The 20820-nt window shown below is 35.9% G+C and overlaps 5 protein-coding genes and 1 long non-coding RNA gene across 9 annotated transcripts; 4 read left to right on the top strand and 2 right to left on the bottom strand.

The window, feature by feature from the left end:
* Positions 1–433: 433 nt before the first annotated feature.
* LOC118682210 (uncharacterized) lies at positions 434–2418 on the bottom strand. Of its 2 annotated transcripts, XR_004977936.2 has the most exons (4): positions 2219–2418; positions 1587–2146; positions 573–1080; positions 434–512 (listed from the first exon to the last, which is right to left on the bottom strand). It is a non-coding gene; the product is annotated as an uncharacterized lncRNA (long non-coding RNA). The 2 variants fall into 2 exon arrangements; XR_004977935.2 differs by having other exon boundaries at positions 1587–2418.
* Positions 2419–3552: 1134 nt separating this feature from the next.
* On the top strand, positions 3553–7866 carry LOC106627325 (probable protein phosphatase CG10417). 3 transcript variants are annotated; one of them, XM_036369990.2, is made up of 8 exons: positions 3553–3978; positions 4078–4388; positions 4463–5624; positions 5688–5756; positions 5818–5868; positions 5941–6251; positions 6317–6514; positions 6596–7866. In XM_036369990.2, the coding sequence occupies exons 2-8, from the start codon at positions 4278–4280 to the stop codon at positions 7088–7090; spliced, it is 2397 nt and encodes a 798-aa protein (XP_036225883.2). In that variant the 5' UTR covers positions 3553–3978; positions 4078–4277; the 3' UTR covers positions 7091–7866. The 3 variants fall into 3 exon arrangements, with proteins under 3 accessions (XP_036225883.2, XP_014102883.3, XP_069965074.1); XM_014247408.3 differs by having other exon boundaries at positions 3554–3978; positions 5938–6251; XM_070108973.1 differs by having other exon boundaries at positions 3554–4388; positions 5938–6251.
* Positions 7867–8406: 540 nt separating this feature from the next.
* On the top strand, positions 8407–10894 carry LOC106627329 (BTB/POZ domain-containing adapter for CUL3-mediated RhoA degradation protein 3). The gene is made up of 2 exons (XM_014247415.3): positions 8407–9012; positions 9093–10894. Exons 1-2 carry the CDS (start codon positions 8847–8849, stop codon positions 9812–9814), a joined length of 888 nt encoding a protein of 295 aa, XP_014102890.1. The 5' UTR covers positions 8407–8846; the 3' UTR covers positions 9815–10894.
* Positions 10895–11029: 135 nt separating this feature from the next.
* On the top strand, positions 11030–11640 carry IFT20 (intraflagellar transport 20). Its single transcript, XM_014247416.3, has one exon. The coding sequence runs from the start codon at positions 11140–11142 to the stop codon at positions 11533–11535; it is 396 nt and encodes a 131-aa protein (XP_014102891.3). The 5' UTR covers positions 11030–11139; the 3' UTR covers positions 11536–11640.
* On the bottom strand, positions 11560–12827 carry LOC106627217 (INO80 complex subunit B). Its single transcript, XM_014247266.3, has 2 exons — positions 12698–12827; positions 11560–12638 (listed from the first exon to the last, which is right to left on the bottom strand). The coding sequence occupies exons 1-2, from the start codon at positions 12711–12713 to the stop codon at positions 11656–11658; spliced, it is 999 nt and encodes a 332-aa protein (XP_014102741.3). The 5' UTR covers positions 12714–12827; the 3' UTR covers positions 11560–11655.
* A 142-nt stretch (positions 12828–12969) lies between these two features.
* Positions 12970–14158, top strand: RpL18A (ribosomal protein L18A). Its single transcript, XM_014247282.3, has 2 exons — positions 12970–13120; positions 13564–14158. Exons 1-2 carry the CDS (start codon positions 13103–13105, stop codon positions 14077–14079), a joined length of 534 nt encoding a protein of 177 aa, XP_014102757.1. The 5' UTR covers positions 12970–13102; the 3' UTR covers positions 14080–14158.
* The last annotated feature ends 6662 nt before the right edge of the window (positions 14159–20820 follow it).

Raw genomic sequence — 20820 nt, 5'->3', positions numbered from 1 at the left:
TCGATGGCTTCACGATCTTCACTGAATGCTTGATGCCTTCAAAATACTTGCGTTCGTGATAAAGTAGACTTAATGTCTTAGTTAAACCATACTACAAATCCGAGTTTCAGTGTAATATTTTTAGCTAAAATATGTAAACAGGGACAAACTTTACGTTTAGCCCTCTTTTGGGCGCATTTATGAATTCACTATGTTATGAGAACCTTGTGATCTATTGTAATAATCTACTAACTTAATATGAAATAAAATAATTTTCAAAAAAAAAATATAGAATAACAAGTGATCTGTGCGTTTTTGACACTGTGCCTACCTCACTAGCAACGAGTCTAAGCCACATATTCAACATGCTTCCAATTACTTTGTATGCAGCTTTTAATGTGAAGTGAAGCGACGCGCCGAACTGATTTTTTCGAAATCTGCAAACAGCGGCGTGCACGTATCAACCTTCAACGGCGCACCCATAAACACATATATATGGATATATATGTATATGTATGTACATATAATCCTACCTACAAAGCAAAATGCAAATATATTTATTCTTGCAGGTGTATCAAATAAGGGAGCAATACCAGGCGAACGTAAACTTCATGGCCATAACCTTAACTTTTGCCGCAACTCCCCCACACCGACAACGACTCAACTACTGCCCGTGCATGACATTTCTCCTTTTGGTTGTTAGTTGTTTGCAGATTTCCAAATCAAATTTTGCATGTGACTTTTACAAATTCGTCCTTGAAATATCAACGTATTTCGGCTGTTGCACACCGCCGCGTTGCTTCTGCTTCTTCTGCTAAGGCACAGATTGACATTGCTCTATCGCTAGTTTGGTTGACAATTTTTGCTATTATTATAAATTTTTTTTTTGTAATATACGCCGTTAGCTCAATTTTGGTGCAATTTTATTTTTCTCTTATTTATTTCATTTCGCCAATTTTGGTTTTATAGCGCATTAGGTAAGAGAGCGCATGTAAATGCAAAGCTGGAAAATTGCAACGACGAAATTAAGCTATTCAAGAATGAGAGTGCGTTGATGACAATGCTTGAGGCAGTGGATCCATTTTTTTTTTATTTCTTTACCTTGAATTTTAAAGAAATTTTTAATAGATTTTAAATGGTATTTAATTTATTTTTAAGTTTAATAATAAGTTTTTAATAAGTAAGAATAAATCATTTCTCATCAAGACAATGCACCTGCTCACAATGGTGTTTTAACAATTATGAAATTCAATGAATTAAAGTACGAACAATGGTGTTTTAACAATTATGAAATTCAATGAATTAAAGTACGAATCGCTTGAGCATCCACCGTTTACCAGATTTGACTCGAAGCGACTACTACTTCTTCAGAAACCTGAAACAATTTTTTCGTGGAAGGCGTTTTTCGTCGAATGAAGAAGCTATTACAGCCGCAGACGGGTATTTTACAGAGCTTACGGAAAGTCATTATAGGGATGGCATAAAATTATTGAACTATCATTGGAATAAGTGTATTGAAGTTAAGGGAGTTTATGTTGAATAAAAATATATATTTAATACCAAAAACAGTATTTTTTCATTTCGAGCACAGAAACTTTTCAACCAACCTGTATATGATAACTTGATTATGATCGGGTAAAGCATCGAGAAGAAATATTGATGCAGAACTGTAAACATATTTTTTCGATTGATGTTGACCGCTGAGAAGTCTGCAGGAGCATAATTTGATTCCATGCAATTTTTGTTATGAAATGATGGTAATTCCTTATGGTACCGATTGTAGTGAATTCTTGGAGAAAAGTATCTATAAAGAAAAATTGAAGAGCACCTGATCCCCCTGAGAACTTCGGGCCCAGGAGTAATTGTCCCCGATCTCTCTCCTGCTTAATGAATATAGGGTCCTCAGCTACAGTGGCAAGTATCTCTTTAACGACCTCTTCAAGCCCGAAATATTAATCACAATGTGTTGAGTCGATCCTTTCTTGTTTCTGTCACTGTTTCTTTACCTTTTTAAACAGAGGTGAATGGACGACTCGCATAAGAGAAGTTTTCGATGACTTCACGATCTTCACTGAATGCTTTATGTCATCAAAATACTTGTCTTCGTGATAACGTAGTTTCTCCAAAATAGTTCCGGAACATTTTCAACTATTCCGTAGCCGTGATTCTATTGGAAACACAAAATTTTATGCACACCCGTTGTTCAAATTTTTCCATGGTAAGCCATCGGCAGACAAACCTTTCGCATCGTAAACAAACAGCGAACAGCGCATTGACATATCGAGATCATACTTCACACTAATATTAGTTTATATGGATCAGTCCGAGTCGTATTTGACCAGATGGTGCCGGTAGTTGTGAACTGATTTTATTTTTTAATTTTAAATCACTCCTTGGCAGTATCTTTCGCCAAAGCATATTATTTTATATGTACTATAATTTATTGTAAATCGAAAATAAACTTGAAACTAGGTAATTTTTTCTCTATGTGGTAAACAAATTGTCAATTGTCTAAGAAGAGTAATGCATACAGAAACTTGGATGAGAAACTTGCCCTTTGAGGTATTTGATGTAGTTTAGTTTCACCTGTTCACTATCTGTATTTGTGTAGGGTATACAATATGTTTGAATATTCAAACATAAATACATGAATGTAGATACCTGTTGATAAAGCGACAATACTCTTTATTATCCCATTAACATGAAATCACGCGCACATACATAATTAGTACTCGAACTTCCTTAACACTAAATAACAGTAATAATTTAATAATTCATTAAATCGGATGTTAAACCACTTTTTCACTCACAGAAAGCACTTGTTACCTATAATAGATATACAAGTAGCCTATACCACTATTAACACAATTTCACATATTATATACACAGCTATTTTATAACAATTTATAACTTTATATTCTTTATCTTAAAAAATAAATTTGCTAATCCTAATTAAAAAATGAAATTTGTCTAATGATTTGAACTGTCAAACGGTTAAGAAAAGCAAATTGGAGGAAATGAGATGTAAGCGTAAAAGAAAATACAATTATACCCAGCAAGCGCTCAAATGTCTATTTCCTTTACATAAACATTTTCGCCTTTAAGAGATACACACATACACATATGCATATAGTGTCAATATAATATTTCGACTTAAAAGCCATATTTCATTGAAAAATTAGAATTGATTAAGTTTATGCAAACATTTTTTTTTCGGTTTTCCAAAACATAACATCACAACCATAAAATTACTTTCATCTTGACGTCGTTGAGTCACATCACCTAATCGGTGAATTTGCTATAAGTGACATTACCGGATTTGTTGAATTCTAATAACATTAAACTAGTTAATATCAATCAATACCTTTAATAGCAAATACCATTATATATTTTTAATATTTATTTAGTTTGTCATTTAAATATTCATTATGTAAACAAAATTTGTACTATATCAATTGTTATTGGAAAAAAACATTCCTTTCAAAAACAAGTCTGGCAACCTTCTATTTTTCCACGCTTTATGATTTTTATTCCTTGTGCTGCGGTTCTTTATAAATTTCTTTTAATTTGCCAATTTCATTTTCGCCGCCACCGCTGCCTGCCACTAGTACGTCTGCGTCTGCAGGTCAACGCCTGGAAAAAACTTTGAAAATTGTTGAGAAATATTCCCAATATTATAATAAATCAAAGAAATACCTCCCGAAAGGTGCAAAAAGTGTTGGTGACAACGAAAAACAGATTAGTTTACAAAAATCTGCAGTGCTTTTACAATTTATCGGTGCGAAAAAAAGCCGAAGTAATAAAAAAAAGAAGAAGAGCAGCTGCAAGAAGCATCACAAGGGGACAGCATTGCAAGCGTTGTTGCCAAAAGAAGGCGTTGGATACACACAACGAGGAAAGCTATCCAAAGCCAAAGACAAGGAAAGCAAAAATTCAAGAGTCGGGGCAAAGCAAAGGCGAGAAATAAAATCAATTATTTTAGGAAGGGGTAGTAGAGTGGTAAGTATTTGATAAAGAACGCGCCTGGATATTTAGTTTATTAATCGATAACTAAATTAAAAAACTTGACGTTTTCTGCTTCCACGTGCTATATATTAGCTGCGCAAGTTTTGTTCCCGCTTTTACCGCTCATAAAATACCGGCATTAAGTGTGTATACATCGGTAGCTAACCTACGCTTCGAATATAAAACATTGATTTTCCACAATTGGAATTTGCATTCCTTGCTGTAGTGTTTGTGTTTTAACGTGTTAAATAAATTTCGCCGCTAAACTGTTGTGACGCGTTGTGTATTGCAAAATGGGCGCGTACCTATCCGAACCGAAAACGGACAAGGTGTCTACGGACGAGTCTAATGATATATTGACAGTGGGAGCTAGCTCAATGCAAGGTTGGCGCAATAATCAGGAAGTAAGAGATATAAACATAAATACAAACAAAGGTTTTAATTTGACTAAGTTTATAATAATTTTTTTTTGTAACAGGATGCTCATAATTCCATTTTAAATTTCGATACAAATACCTCATTTTTTGCCGTTTACGATGGGCATGGGGGCGCTGAAGTGGCGACCTATTGCGCGGATAAGCTACCGCAGTTTTTAAAGGAATTGTCTACGTACAAAGATGGCGAATTCGAAAAGGCTTTAAAGGAAGCATTTTTGGGTTTTGATAAAACACTGCTTGAGCCACAAGTAGTAGATATACTAAAAATATTGGCTGGCGAAAAAGGTTTTGATGGCGATGATAGTGATGCCCATGAGGATGATGAAGATTTTGAAGATTTGGCTGAGCTACACGAAGAGAGTCATTTGCCTTTAGATGAAGTCTTGGAAAAATATAAAGGTGGACCATGCATGCCATCGTTGAAACGTGTTAAAGATGGAGCGACTGGCGCTAAACCGCAATCGCCTTATTTGCGTGGTAGGCGCGCGGCCGCTGTTATAGCCGATGCTACAAATAAAGCAGTGCTGGATCCAGAATCCAAACCAGAAGGATCCTCTACATCAGCTGCCGCTACGGTTGCTACCTTAACCAGCGAAATTGGTCCCAGTTCTTCGCACAAACCATCATCTGTAGGTACATCGTCAAAGACAGATCCCATAACTTCCGAGTCAGGTCCAAGTTCATCAAACAGCGGCAATCTATCAAAAATGGACACAGATGAGCCCGAGGAGGATTCTACTGTCAGTAGCAGCAGCTCTAGTGCAAGTAAACCAAGTAATAATATTGCTGCTGAGTTAGAAAACAACAAACCCGAAAGTAACACGGAAAAGACCTCTGCAAACGGTCCTGCAGCAACATTGGTCATTGACAATGCATCATCCTCAGAAAACAACAAGGAAGTTTGCCCGGATTCCTCGCATACCAAAGAGGTTGAACAGAATGGTAGTGTATCTTCATCAGAGAAAAAGCCAATTAAAAAACAGATTGCTGCAAGCGCAGAAATGGACACCACTGTCTCCGGTTCAAATGATGCTGCAAAGAGAATACAAAATGGCACCATTGGAAGTACTTCATGTTCTGCAGCAAATAAACAAGTGGCTGGCAGCACTACAATAACTTCCACTAGTAAGGAATCCAAGAAGCTTAAGAAAACCGATGTAAGTGGAGAGGAAGAATCCACCGATGATGATGCCGATTATGAAGGTTAGTTGTTTAGAATATTTTAGAGTTTCACTTTGTTTAAATAAATAATAATATATCCAACAGAGAATACTGAAGAAGGTGATGCTAGACATGGCTTGGTGTATTCCTCCGAGGACGAAGAAATTGAAGAAGGTACTTATATTAATTTACTTCAAAAATGCAAAAGTTAACATGATTTTACTCCTTTGTTTAGCTGAGAACTCAAGTGTATATTCGTCGGATGAAGAGATTGAAGAAGAAGAGGGTAATTTTTTTTTTATTCACAATACGTTATAAAATTAATGCAAGTCTAATTTTGTGTTTTTTGTTTTAGAAGAGGATGAAGAAACTGCACTTGCTAACGAGCAATTTTGTGCCGATATGATCGAGGAGCCCGGCAAGGATAGTGGCTGCACTGCTGTTGTCGCACTATTAAACGGTCGAGATTTATATGTGGCGAACGCTGGCGATTCGCGATGTGTAGTTTGCCGCAATGGCAAAGCTATCGACATGAGTTTGGACCATAAGCCGGAAGATGAAGAGGAATCGGCGCGTATTATAAAAGCTGGTGGTCGTGTGACTTTAGATGGTCGTGTGAATGGTGGCTTAAATCTTTCACGTGCTATTGGAGATCACGCTTATAAAATGGTAAACATTTTGGAAAAGATTGAATTAAAAAAAATGTCAACATAAAACATGTCTTTATTACACAGAATTTGGAATTGCCCGCCGAAGCGCAAATGATATCTGCGTTACCGGATGTGCGAAAACTTATTATCACACCAGATGACGAATTCATGGTATTGGCTTGTGATGGCATTTGGAATTATTTATCTAGCGAGGAAGTGGTAGATTTCGTACGTCAACGTTTGAAGGACGATTCCAAAAAGATGTCACAAATATGTGAGGAGGTAAACAAAAAAAAAAATTGTGTATATTTGTTAATATAGAAATTGCTTAACTAACTCTTTTTTTTTAATTTAATTTCAAAGCTTTTTGATACATGTTTGGCTCCTAATACCATTGGCGATGGAACGGGCTGTGACAATATGACAGCAGTCATTGTACGTTTTGAATCCAAAATTTTGGATTTGCCAACTAAACTAAATCCCGAAGAAATTGTGCTTATTAAAGATATTACCGCTAAAACTTCTAACGCTAACGCAAGCGCCCCAAAGAATGAGCTACCATTTCTCAAACGCGCAGCCTCCCCAAGTTCCGATGACAATTCCAACGAAGCCGATAATGCCAACAAAACCAAACGCTTGAAGACTGACGAGGAAACAACCTCAACGACAACCAACACAAACAAGTCTACAATTAGGACATCTGCATGCAGTAACAGCGATGTAGCGGCCAGTAGCAGCACTTCAGAGGCAGCGGCAGCAGTTGCAAGTATTACGGATCTAAAGGATTGCGATAGTAACACTACGGCCAGCAGCATGGATACAGCAGATACTGATAATATCGCAGTGTCCTCGACGTAAATACATACATATATAGAATTTGTTAACAGCCAGCAGCAATTGGAGTGTGTGGATTCCAAAATTGGTTTACTCCATTTAATATATAAAGAAAGGAATTATATGTTTAATTTTTAAGAAAATCACAAAATCTCGTCTGCATGAGAGTTCTAATTTTCACAATGACTAATATTAAGATTTTAAAACGATCGAGGGAGAATCAACAATACCAAGTTTACAGTGGATTCTTGTAATACCTTTTGTACGAAATATTGACCAATCCAATAGCAACAAGAACTGGAATATTTTCTTGAGTTCAACATAAAAGTAAGGAATAAAATAAGCTCTCATTAGTGAAATTTCTGTCAGCTCAAAGAGCGCATAATTTTATTTTGGCTGCAGTACACATTTAATTTTGGCATTGAAAGTTGTAACGTACACTCATTGCACTCTAATTACACCGACGATACTTTAGATCCACAGACCCTACTATTCTTATTTATCACATTTGATTGTTGCATATCCGTAAGCAAGGCGTGCACGTACATAAATACATACATACACAGAAGTGCATTGTAGGAAGTGAAGAATAGCGATTGCGGAGCAGCAATTTAGTTTTCATATAATACACTTATATATTTTGTAAAGTGAATTACAGATAACTCGTACGTATACATATACAAGAAGGCATAATTTTATTTAATTTACAAAATCAATATATACACAATGAAATGGTAAATAAAATGAAATAAAATACTTAGTTTTTAAATAAAGTAAGATCCCCAACAGTTATAATAAAATGTGCAGTTTTTATTACTTCCGATTTTCGAATAAGTATACAAGATTGCCTGAGGATAAAAGTAAATAAATATTTACAAAATTAAAATTTGTTTTGGGGGTTATGTGTAGCAGTAATTGATATCCATGACAGCTTTTACCTTTATTCAATTATGTAAGGTTGTGTCGATAGCACAATAACAACAATTTCTCGAAAGGCTCTTTATATAAAATGTCAAACTTAGCCGTTTAGATTTTTTTATGATTCAAAAACAAAATTTTTAAAGATTTCAACCATGAAAATGTTTGTTTGAGTGATAACTAAATACGGATAGATTGTAAATCATACAAAGTGTTCAAGAACGAAGTTTTGGCGTTAAATATTAAGCATTAGGCAGTAGTAGGCAGCACGCTCTGAAGTAACACAACCTGATATAACTGAATCATGATCTATAGCATTAGTATTGCTCTTGCATTATTAATTCCTCAAAAAAGATGTGCAAATCATAATCCACCAACATTTAATTGCATACGTTAAATTGTCGATGTGGCAACTATGGTCTTAAAAAACTTGTCAACTTAATGCATTTGTGCTGTTTTCTGCTACTCCCAGAATTAAATTTTAATTTGCAGCTGGAAAGAAGTGTTTCATCAAAAAGGTGGAATTTAGATTTAGAAAATATTTCTGAATATATACTACGCAAATTTGGAACATTAAAGTGATTTTTAAAAATCGCTGGCCCTCACACCAACGCGATACGCTCAACTATTCTAGATAAAAGTCTAGGTAGCTTACAAAACCAGCAGTATAATTATTAAGACATCTCATTCTGGTTTAAAGGTCGTCAAAATTGATACCGTCGCAATAATAACGTCGAGCACCTGCAACGCCAAAGATAGCGTTTGCAAAAGCTCCAGTGGCGTTAGTCTAGTGCCAAGTTGTAGTGGTGCTGTTGGAAAAGTGCAGTTAATTCCTGGACCAGGACTAGTAGCTACAAGTAAAATGTCGGGTGATCAAAAAACCCTTTTAAAGGGACACTCATCACAATATGTAAAGCTAAATGTGGGTGGAAGGTTGTACTACACAACAATTGGTACATTGACGAAACACGATACGATGTTAAGTGCAATGTTCAGCGGTCGCATGGAAGTGTTAACTGATTCAGAGGGTAAGTCAACCAAAGATAAATTCTACTACTACCATTAGCTTTGTATTTAGGTTTTTAATTTTTAATATTCTCCAATTTAGGTTGGATTCTAATCGACCGTTGTGGCAATCATTTCGGTACCATACTGAATTATTTACGTGACGGTACTGTTCCACTACCAGAATCTCATAAAGAAATCGCCGAATTGCTTGCCGAAGCAAAATATTATTGCATAACCGAATTGGCCATGTCTTGTGAGCGAGCACTCCTGGCACACCAGGAGCCCAAACCAATTTGCCGTATTCCATTAATCACTTCGCAAAAGGAGGAGCAACTATTGATTAGTTCGTCGTCGAAGCCAGCAGTAATTTTGGTAGTGCAGCGACAAAATAATAAATACTCTTACACAAGCACATCAGACGATAACTTACTGAAAAATATTGAACTTTTTGATAAATTGTCTTTACGTTTCAATGAACGCATATTATTTATAAAGGATGTGATTGGACCTAGTGAAATATGTTGCTGGTCATTTTATGGTCATGGAAAAAAAGTCGCTGAAGTATGCTGCACTTCAATTGTGTATGCCACAGATAGAAAGCATACTAAAGTCGAATTTCCCGAAGCACGCATATATGAGGAAACGTTACAAGTACTTTTGTATGAGAATCGTAATGCACCAGATCAAGAATTATTGCAGGCAACATCATCTGTACGCGGAGCCGTGGCTGCGCCTGGTATGCAGCAGTATACCAGTGATGAGGAGGAAGAACGCACTAGTTTGGCGCGTTTACGTTCGAACAAACGCAACAATCCCACATGATTCGTGAAACAATATGTTGGATGACAACGCACCGCACTTCCCTAACTTTGGAGGGATGTAAGCGGAGGTAGTGTGTAAATCGCCAAAGAAAGATACTATAATGGGGATATAAAAGCACCCGAACGCGTGACAAAGACAAGTTTACTCGTAAAATTAAAATATAAGTGTATGTTCAGAACACAAATGACCATATGTACGAAATCACTTGAAAGGTCAATATTATATAAATCCTTAAAGAAATCTAGTATAATGCAATGCAACGACCTTTGTTCAGCATGTTTGGGGTTCTGTATATTAACATACATATTTTTATATCTCAATTTGTTAAAAATATTTTTCACCACATAACACCATATGCACATACATAAATATGTTGTTGATCTGTTGCTTAACAATTCTACACACTATAGTATTAAACGCACATACACAAACATTCTCATTATCAGTTTGCAATTTACAATTGTTTTTTATTTTTTTTATTTATACAATTGCGTTTGATATTAGTGTGAAACTGATGAGTTTCACGAACGCGGTTTAAATTTGAAAATAGTTCCTGTATTCTTATGCACAGGCAGATTCTAAGACCCATATGTGACTCATATGTAGGTAACCGTTACAACAACAACAACATCCCATATGTGATTTACATACCCACAAATAAAAATTACCGTATTAAATCGTTCAAACTTTAACACAAATAACATTGGGGCATCCAATAGAACTAAAACAAATAAAATACTTCTATTTGGAAATAGTGAATGCGCTTGAAATCGTATAACTTACAAATATTAAAAGAAAAATATAAGCAACAAAAAGCTGGAATAATAAAACAGACTGGTAAAATTTTTGTAGTTAATTGTAGTACAGGTCTAAATACAAGTATTAATACAAAAATATAACCGATAAAAATAATTTGATAAATACAAATAAACATATGAATTAAAGTTTATTCCGAAGTATTTGTGGATATGAGTCAGTTAAAAAAATGTTAACAAAAGCTGTTATTAAAAATGTTATGGCATAAAATTATAATAAATATGATTTTCCACAAATGTTACATGGAAAAATATTGTAAATAAAGGACGTGTAAATAATTTTCTTACTTGTTTTGTCAGGATATAAACTGTCGTTGCTATGACAGTTATTAAGACGGATAAACAAAACAATTGTCATTGTTATTCAAAATTACATTAAAGTAGAAAACAAGGTTCGACAAGGCACCTGAACAATTATTGTAGATTATAACTAATCAAATAATAATATGCACAGTGAAATTCCTATTTAACTAATCATTGATAGTATCTAGTATCAATAACTATTATAATATGTCGGAGGAACTGGAGAAAGCCGGACTTTACATTGATGATATTTATAGGCTGCGTGTCCAAGATCCAGCGATTGCAAACGAAACAAACGAATTGCGTGAAGAGTGTTTGGAATATGCTAACAAGTTGCAAGAATTTAAGAAATATGCCGAGGATTTTCATAAAATTATAAGTGGCTTCGCAAAAGATGTAGAAAAGGAGAAGTTGAGAGCTATCGGTACACAGAATTTGCTGAAAACTATTTCGAAGGAACGACAGGCTGAGCAGCAAGTATACCAGAGTAAAATCCATGAGAAAAATATTGAATTAGAAAGATTGCGAAACGAATATCAGTACTTACAGCGCATTGAGTCAGAGCAGCAGGAAATTATTAATAATTTTTTGCTGAATCAGTGAAGGCATGGTTATAAACATTTCACATAATTTCTCAAATGTTCTTTTATTGATTAAATGTAATAGAAACCTTAAATATAGAATTTAAATTATTGTTATAATTTAAAATATTCTCTGTAATGTTTAGCACATTATTTGTCGAACATTTTGTACGTTTTTGCGATAGCATGCAAAGCTGCATAACGGCATATTTGTTTTGGAGCAGTTATATACCTTCGGTTTATTGCATCCAGTTATGCCACATAATTGTACTTTGGGTGGTGAGATCGGCACTTGTGCTGCCAGTGGAAACTCGTGTTCAGCCGGTAAATGTATGTAGGCGCCATCTAATGTATTACGATACGTGATCATCGGTTGAGAAGTCTTCGTCGATTTATTACGTGTCGCATTGCGCTGTTTACTCTCCTGTTTTTTGAGTAAACGTTCCATAGTTTTCTTCTTGTCCTTTTCACGTTTCTCATCAGCAAGTTGCTTGCGTTTTTGCGATTTGAGCTGAGCTTTTTGTATATCTTCTGCCGTAAGAGGTTTTTCTTTTTCACGATAGCCATTCGGTAAAGACATTAGTAATTCCCCACCCGGAGAAGGCTCCTTATCCGTATTACGTTCATACATGGCACGTTGACGTGCCGTCATCAATTTAGGATCTTTCATTTTTTTCAGCTCATCATCCATTTCTTCTAATTTTCCGGACTCAATCGCTGTCAACCAGCGCTCTTCCTCACTAGAAGTGCTACTGTCACGTCTTTTCTTCGACTTTTTGTTGGCTACATTTACGCTAGAACCAGGCGTTGCAGATGCTCCTGGTGAGCTACTAGCAGTTGTACCAGGCGCGGACTGTTGTTTTGGCACTGATTTTTTACTACTACTAGACGCATTTTTGCTACTACTGGCTTTTGTTGGAGTAAGTGTAGGTGTTGGGGTGGTGGGAGCTGATGTAGTTGTGGTGTTGGCAACTTCTTGTTCGTGATCAACCACATCAACTACATCGATCATTTCAGCATCGTATATTATTTCTTCTTTTAATGATGGTGAGGATGTAGAAGTATTATTATTAGGTGAAGCAGTCGCATGTTTAGTTTTTTTGCTACGCCTGTGTTCCTTATGATCTGTAATAAATATGTTGTGGGTAATTATGAATAATTTTATAAAATGTTTAGTGACACACCTTCTCGTTTTCCCATTGCAGAGTTCTCTTATTAAATATAGGCAAATAAATTTGCTTTATATTTGATTAATTAATGTAAACAACTTATTTACAGCGCCACCTGTTGATGTGTCGAAGACAAACACAGTGGCTCTAAACATTTTAAAATGCTACAAAAACATTAGACAGAATTATTGAAATCGTTGTGTAATTATATAAAATTCAAATCAAATGCACTTTTTTATTTAAGGATAAGTTTAATTATTAAAAAAAAAGTTAACTGTTGTTTCAAAGGCTTTAGAATTAAACCGAGTACCAAGTTCTATAATACAACCGTGCGGTGGTAGATGTCACCGTATCAACCCTACAAGTTAAGGTGTGAACTTGTATGTGGTTTTCTCTTCCTTTTCTGTGAACGCTGCTAAAATGAAAGCTAAGGGACAGGTAAATTTTCCTCAAATATGTTGAATTTTCGTTAAAAAATAAAAAGTTTTTGGTGAAATATGAAATTGGAAGCAAAGATAAATAGTGTAGTGCATAAGTGTTAACAAATTAATGCAAAAAACATGCTAAAATTTGAAATTATGGAGTACGTCTATTAACGTGCTTATATCGGCGGCGAGGAGCTGTCATTTCACATTAGACACGATGTTGGGTAAAAACTAATGTGCGATTACTAATAAAAACTCTTGAATTACTGCTCTTATCACTTGGAGTACCTGCGTTTAATCCCTTTTCGAAAATGTTTTGTGAACAAATTAATCTGCATTTTTTTTTTTTTGCCATTCGAAGACAGCTGTCAGAATTTCATTTTAACCTCAACTTATTGGAGCCTATTTGTTTATTTCTGCAACTAATATATACGTTTTTGAATATTTTCTTTACAGTTGAAAGAATACGAAGTGATTGGCCGCAAGTTGCCAACCGAGAAGGAGCCACAAACTCCTCTCTACAAAATGCGTATCTTTGCCCCGGATAACATCGTGGCGAAGTCGCGTTTCTGGTACTTCTTGCGTCAACTGAAGAAGTTCAAGAAGACCACTGGTGAAATTGTTTCACTGAAACAGGTGTACGAAACATCTCCAACTAAAATTAAGAACTTTGGCATCTGGTTGCGTTATGACTCCCGTTCCGGTACCCACAACATGTACCGTGAATACCGTGACCTGTCCGTTGGCGGTGCCGTGACACAGTGTTACCGTGATATGGGTGCTCGTCATCGTGCTCGTGCTCATTCAATTCAAATCATCAAGGTTGACTCTATCCCAGCCAGCAAGACACGTCGTGTGCATGTTAAACAATTCCACGATTCCAAAATCAAGTTCCCATTGGTGCAAAGAGTACACCACAAGGGCAACAGGAAATTGTTCTCATACAGAAAGCCAAGAACTTACTTCTTGTAAGCTGTATTGCAGTTATTTTTTAGCTTTTTGATTTAAAATAAAATGAAAGTCGTTGAGATCGTGACTGGTGTGAAATAAAGTGATTTTTTATTATTAAAAGTTGTAAGTGGTGTCATTCGATCAGTGCAGCGGAAGCTGTATAAAATGATCCGTGTAATGGGTTTTCAAAAGGGAAAGATTCGCCTGTTTTTGTTTTATATATCGCATGGTAAAGAATTTCTATAACATAAATTGATTAAGAGGCTGCAGTCTACGGTAGAGAATATGAATTTAATAATAATTGGCTTTGTATCTAATAAATCTCATAATCTTGATTATGTATGTATATTTTGGCACTACTATAAGTTCTTTCACTATCACTTTCAGTAAGTGTATCAAATAGGCTCTAACAGAAATCTGTCAACTTTGTTGCAGGTTATTATTTTTTTGAAAAAATTGTACAATTTTCTTGGCAAATATCATAAAACAAAAAAACATTTAGTTTTCAATCGCATTTATTGGTCAATTACATTTAAAAACAGATTTTAAGACATTTTCCAAAAACTTGGATAATTTTTTCAGAGAAGCCGCTGTTCTGAACATTTACCCCCTTTCTTTTTTGAAACGGGTCAATAAATAGTCACCGCGGAATTTTTTCCTAAGTGGTATCTGTTAGGGTCAAACAGGTCGGTGTCCTCTCCCCGCGAAACGTTGCTGGCAACTTATAATGCAGTCGGCCGCCCGGGCTATGCTGCTCCAAATTGGGATGGATGGGATTTGGATTTCCTTCATAGTGAGTCCCGTATGCTTCCGGTTAAGGAACATAACGAACTCCTCTCCAAGCAGTTTCTGCTGGAATCTTTTCGTAGAAACCACCCCTGTAGTCATCTGCTCGAACCGGAACCGCCTCCTAGGAACATCAAGAGGTCCTTCCTTGATTACGTCGACGACATTAGACAGTACGCCGACCTGACTTCGGACGCAACGAACTTTAGACAACCACTGACTGCGATTCACAGTGGAGCCATTTACACCTTCATCGACTCCCTCTCAGTGAATGGCGTACTAGGAGTCAAATCACCACCCATCGCAGACGTATAGCTCGAGTTGCCTCGTGAATTTAGAGGGACCCTCGCGCAACTTTCTTCTGGATACTGTATCAGGTTAAACTCCTACTTATCCAGAATCGACCCCGCCAATGAGTCTCCGCATGACACTAACCACCTCTTTGCATGCCCTACGAACCTCACTTATCTAACACCCGCTTCCCTATGGTCCGACCCTGTAGATTCACGAGGCAGCTCGATTTCTGGGCCTCCCGTTAGATGACCTCGACGACCACCAAACTATAACTCTTGTTGTGGCATCAGAAAACACTGCCGAGTTGACGGTCTTTAGATGACTGAAAATTCGTGTCCGTTTCGGTAATGTAGACCCAATAGTCATGGGAAAGGAACATTCGTAGCCTTTAACAGCATTCAACTATTTTTATATTGTTCTAAGTTGCTAAGTATACGTACAAAGGTAATCAACACGAACAAAACCCGCAATTCACTTGCCATCAGAATTTGACGTAAAACCGATAAATCTTGCACGACAAATATAATGCCTTCGGCCGGTCTGTTATAGTCCATACTACCACTATCTGATCCGTTGGAACCAGTGACGAATTGCCACTAGCTACTACCTCTTTATAACCTCTAAATATAATAACCAAGATGAATGTGGCGAAATATGCTCCTAAGAAGCACAATATCTTTTTAATATAGCAATTCATTGCCAACGCCACTTTTACTTATGCCCAAGGACAAATTCACCATCCCATCATGAACTCACCTTGTGGGAAAACACAAATAAAGAGCAAACGTATTTTTATCTACATAATTATAATCAATATAAATATAACATCTTCCATAATTATAAAAATAAAAACAAAAAACAATTACAGGTTTTTTTTTATTATAGTTTAAATTCATTTATATCTCATATAATAATAATAATAATATGACTATGGATAGTTATTATTCTTACAGAAATAATATGTATTTCAAATTGCCACGCCCTTTGTAACACACTTTGTAGTCAAATATTTATGTATTTATGTCTATTAACAGTTAAGCTTCCAACGAAATACATTTTTATTTATAAATAAAAAATACTTGGAAATTGAACAGTAAAGGGTTTAACTGATGGCAAAAACATTAAACAATACAGCAAGAAGCATAAATTTCAACAAAAAACGAAAAAAACAATTTATAAATCACTAAGGAATTTCATGAAATTCGCCTACACACATATCAAGCGACTTTACCACTTCGTAATCGGTGGCATATAGTGGCCGCAACGTGGAAATCCCTTTGGAACTGGTGGCCAATCGTTCGGCGTGCCCACCTGAAACACCATATTCATGCCGATTGCGATATGAAATTGAAAATGGCAATGGAACAACCACACACCCGGATTATCTGCACGAAACCGCAACACGGTGTAACCATTATTCGGCACCGCCACAGTATCCTTCAGCGCGGGCTTGAGAAAGCGACGCTCCAACAGACCACGCCTATCCAACTCCAGCGCATGCTGTAGGTTCATGCGTTGCAACTGTACATCCGGTGAGCGACCCATGCCGAGCACAACGAACGGCGTGCCATGCAAATGAAACGGATGACTGATATTAATCTGTTGCACCTCATCGACCAGCACCACCTCGACAACGGCGTTCAGCGGTATATCCACCTTATGCACGCACTGACAATTTTCACCACACCTAGCGGGACGATTGTCGCTGTTGCAAAAATATTCGGAAGGTATTTCGTTGTATTGCGAGAGTATGGCGGACGGTGCCGAGACATAGGAGATTTCATCGATCAATGAGACCAAGTGATCGGCATCCGAGGCGACTGTAAAATGGATATGCGGGAGATTAGTATGCTTGTGTGTAGAAAGACGGTGTGTGGGAGTGGAAATTGAAGTTGGTGGTATTTTTTTATTAAATTGTTTTGGGAATTTAAAATTTTGGTAAGGAAATAAATATTTTAAAATAATAAAAAAATTAACTACTGTGATTATTATTTTGAAACATTTTTTTTTTTTTGGTTTTCAAAGAAAATTCGTGCACTAATGCATGCTAATTGATTTCAGTAGAGGTTTATAGCGTAACTATGTGGAGCGAAGCTTGTACTTACCGTTTGTAACGGGTTTGTGTATTGTTTTTTTTTTTGTCAGATTAGTATGCGAAATTTTATTATGCTAGTATTTTAATATAATAAAAATTCAATAATTTAGTATTTAATTACAAGTAACACTATGAAATAGGCTACTGCAGTGACTTTGAGCGACACAAAATATTTTAAATACATACATACATATAAATATCGTACATTAAATATATATATATATATATATATATGCATACAAATACAGTGAGCAATCAAAATACAAATAACTTAAATTACAAAAATGTCTACAAGTGTTTTACATATGTATATTGTATGTCTGTGGAATGAAAGAGTTTACACTAAAAGTACAAAAATCACGAATATTATAGAGTTAAGAATAACACAAAGTGAAACGAAATAGCGGTACATTGCAGCAAATTTACTAAATACTTACAAACATACATACATAAATATAGCTATAGAAATAACTCAAAAATTACGTATAAGCAAATGAGCGTAGTACAAATACACAATAGTAGCGAGTAAAAATAAATTAATGAACATCCTGGTGCGGATTCGGCGAAAATGTGCTATTTACAATAAAATAGAATTTAACTGGCACGCCCACACGCACACAAACACAACGCGACGCGAAGATTGTCGCACTTCCTTAACGATTGCTAAGTACTTGACTGCGCCACAGACGTTCGCCTTAAAAGTACTTGATCGGCGGCAAGTGATCGCCGCAACGTGGAAAGTTGGGCGGCACCGGCGGTAGATCCTCTTGCGTGCCTATATGGAACACCAAATTCATGCCGATTGCTACATGAAAGAGAAAATGGCAATGGAAGAGCCAAACGCCCGGATTGTTGGCGCGAAACCGCAGCACGGTGTAGCCGTTATTCGGCACTGCGATTGTGTCCTTGAGTGTTGGTTTGGTGAAATCACGCTCCAGCATGCCCAAACGATCCAGATCCAAAGCGTGTTTCAAGTTGATCTTTTTTATTGCTTTATTCGGTGAACGTCCCAAACCGACAACGTAGAACGAGGAGCCATGCAAATGGAATGGATGACTCAGATTGGTTTGTTGCACTTCGTCGACGAGCACTACTTCTACCACAGCACCTAGTGGTATGTCGACTTTGTGTACACATCGGCAATTGTTGTCGCAATTCACTGGTCGGTTGTCACCGTTGCAGAAGAGTTCCGGCGGCACATCGCCCAGCTGTGAGAGCATTGGTGATGGTGGTGAGATGTAGGAGATTTCATCGATCAGTGATGTTAGGTGATCACCGCTGGGAGCAACTGTAATTTACATAGTAGGAATTTGGTTTGTTTGGTTTTAATGTTAAAAATAGTTAGTAATTTTGGGGGGGGTGCTAACGGTTGGGATTGCTTTTCTTTATATATGCCCATAACTTTGATTTCTCGTATTTGTTCGGCGTCTTCGTTTCATTTGGGTGTCGTTGCAAAGATTGCTTGTAGCTCAAAGAATAAGTGAAGTATCTGATGTCAGTATTTGAGGGGTCTTAGCCTTGACAAAAATTGAAGAATTGTTAGTGGACTTTTCTCAAGAAAAATTATCTTATACAATCACATCATCAGGGGTTTGAGACTTGAGAAACTATCAAGGGGTTCGCCGCAGTGGACGAAATACAATCACATCATCAGGGGTTTGAGACTTGAGAAACTTTCCAGGGGGTCGCCGCAGTGGACGAAAAATTTATGTACTGCGATGATACGATGAATAATATTATGAAATCATATTATCAATCAGAAGTCAAAAAGATATCATAGAGGGTAAGCTTTAAGTATAAAATGAGCAGATTTGCGCCAGCTCCGCACTGATATATGAATATTTACCAGACTTACGATACCTGTTAAATAATAAAATCACAGAAAACAGACCGACTTAGTTGTAAAAAATTCTTTGTTTTAATTTGGCCGCACGATGGACTATGATTTGTAACATATCGACCTAAAAAATAAATTTTCTGCAGAATTAAAAACTTTATAGATGAACGAGGCTTGGAGAAAGTGGGTCTTGAGATTGCTAAAAGCTTCCAGTTGCGTCGGAAGTATAGAAGCTCTTGGATTGCATGGCTGAATGTTATGTACAGAGGTTGTTTTTTTTTCAAATTCTTCTAGTAACACGCTCGTATTTAACAATTTATTACACTGTCAACTAATTAATCGATTTAAATCGATATAAATTCTTCATGCATAAGCTCATATGTTACTACATACTATATATTCTATATGATGAAATATTAAGCGGAATAAAGTATGGAAAGCTTTTTTTGTTCAAAAACTAAAATAAAATAATTAAAATTACATTTATGCGAATGAATTCTCTAAATAATACATATGTATATAGAGATCGATTAAAGTTCGTCTCATAAAGAATGAAACGAACGAAACTTGCACGCGCAATACTTTAATATTTAATTACGTACTATTTAATAAAAATTTTGATTATACTGAATATTGAACATAGATTTACTAGGGTAAAGCATTTACTATTGAAGAAAGTTTTTAAATATTTTTTTTTGGTGTATAAAAACTATGTTTCGTACTAATGTCGCAGCTAAGTATATTTATATGCACAAAATAAGATCAAAAGTAAATATTTAATACAACTGACATTGAACATGAAAATCAAGCGCTCGTGTCTACATACGCACGAGTATATATGAGTCATTCGTGCGCAAAGCTTTTTTAACGCAAACATGCAAAATCTTACAATTGACTAAGAGAATTATTACTTTTTACAAGATACATGTGTTTAATTGAAATAAGGACATCCACAACTTACCTAAATAACGGTTGTAAGTATTGGCAATAAAGAGATTCTTCACATCGTAAACAAAGAAACGGAATGGCAAGAAAATTTTCACATCAGGTCGTTCCACGAGAACACCTTTGTCCACAGCTTTGGCATTTTTCAAATTCGAAACGCAGACAGCATCGTTGCGTTTCCGATTGCAGATGGCATCTAACGGGTTCATAACCTGTTTGCGAGTTGTAGAGAGAAAGAGAGTGTGGTGAGTGTGTGGTAGAGCGAAGAGAAGAGTCAGTGAGATTGAGCGAGATGAGTAAAATTGCGTAGACTGCTGAGACTTCACTGATAAATAAAAGCTTTTAGTAATGTAATATTAAAACTTTAAAAATTATTTGGGTAGACTGCAAATTATAGTTATTATTATATCTAAATATATATATTTATTTTATAACATATATGTATCACGGTGCATTAAGACAATTTTCAAAAGCTTTTTGAAAACCTTTTATTGGTTGAAAGCTTTAAAAGCTATCGCTGATTTTTTTTATGCAGATTGAGTAATATTTTTCGTTATATATTTGTTATTAATACTGACCTTTAGTATCCTTTGTATTATTTGTTTTTCTTCAGCTTGTCGGACGTGCTGGATGGCTTAAATTTACATGGCGCTTTATGCATAATTTAATATATTATTTACAATTATTATGTACACGAAGATATTATTACACTTACACTATACACTTTCAAAGAGTTAAAATAAACATGAAGTGCTGGGAGAAGCTGTGCTTAGGTCAAAAAATTATTAATATTTAAACTAAAAAA

Source organism: Bactrocera oleae, chromosome 4 (genome assembly GCF_042242935.1).
Source record: "Bactrocera oleae isolate idBacOlea1 chromosome 4, idBacOlea1, whole genome shotgun sequence".
Lineage (NCBI taxonomy): Eukaryota > Metazoa > Arthropoda > Insecta > Diptera > Tephritidae > Bactrocera > Bactrocera oleae.
This window is presented reverse-complemented; position numbering and strand designations above follow the sequence as displayed.

Excerpts from the sequence above, each read along its gene's own strand:
- LOC106627325 (XM_014247408.3), top strand. The coding sequence starts at position 4,278 with ATGGGCGCGTACCTATCCGAACCGAAAACGGACAAGGTGTCTACGGAC. Across the intron at positions 5,625-5,687 it reads TGATGATGCCGATTATGAAG|AGAATACTGAAGAAGGTGAT; the intron begins GTTAGTTGTTTA and ends TATATCCAACAG. Across the intron at positions 5,757-5,817 it reads GGACGAAGAAATTGAAGAAG|CTGAGAACTCAAGTGTATAT; the intron begins GTACTTATATTA and ends TCCTTTGTTTAG.
- LOC106627329 (XM_014247415.3), top strand. The coding sequence starts at position 8,847 with ATGTCGGGTGATCAAAAAACCCTTTTAAAGGGACACTCATCACAATAT. Across the intron at positions 9,013-9,092 it reads AGTGTTAACTGATTCAGAGG|GTTGGATTCTAATCGACCGT; the intron begins GTAAGTCAACCA and ends TCTCCAATTTAG.
- IFT20 (XM_014247416.3), top strand. The coding sequence starts at position 11,140 with ATGTCGGAGGAACTGGAGAAAGCCGGACTTTACATTGATGATATTTAT.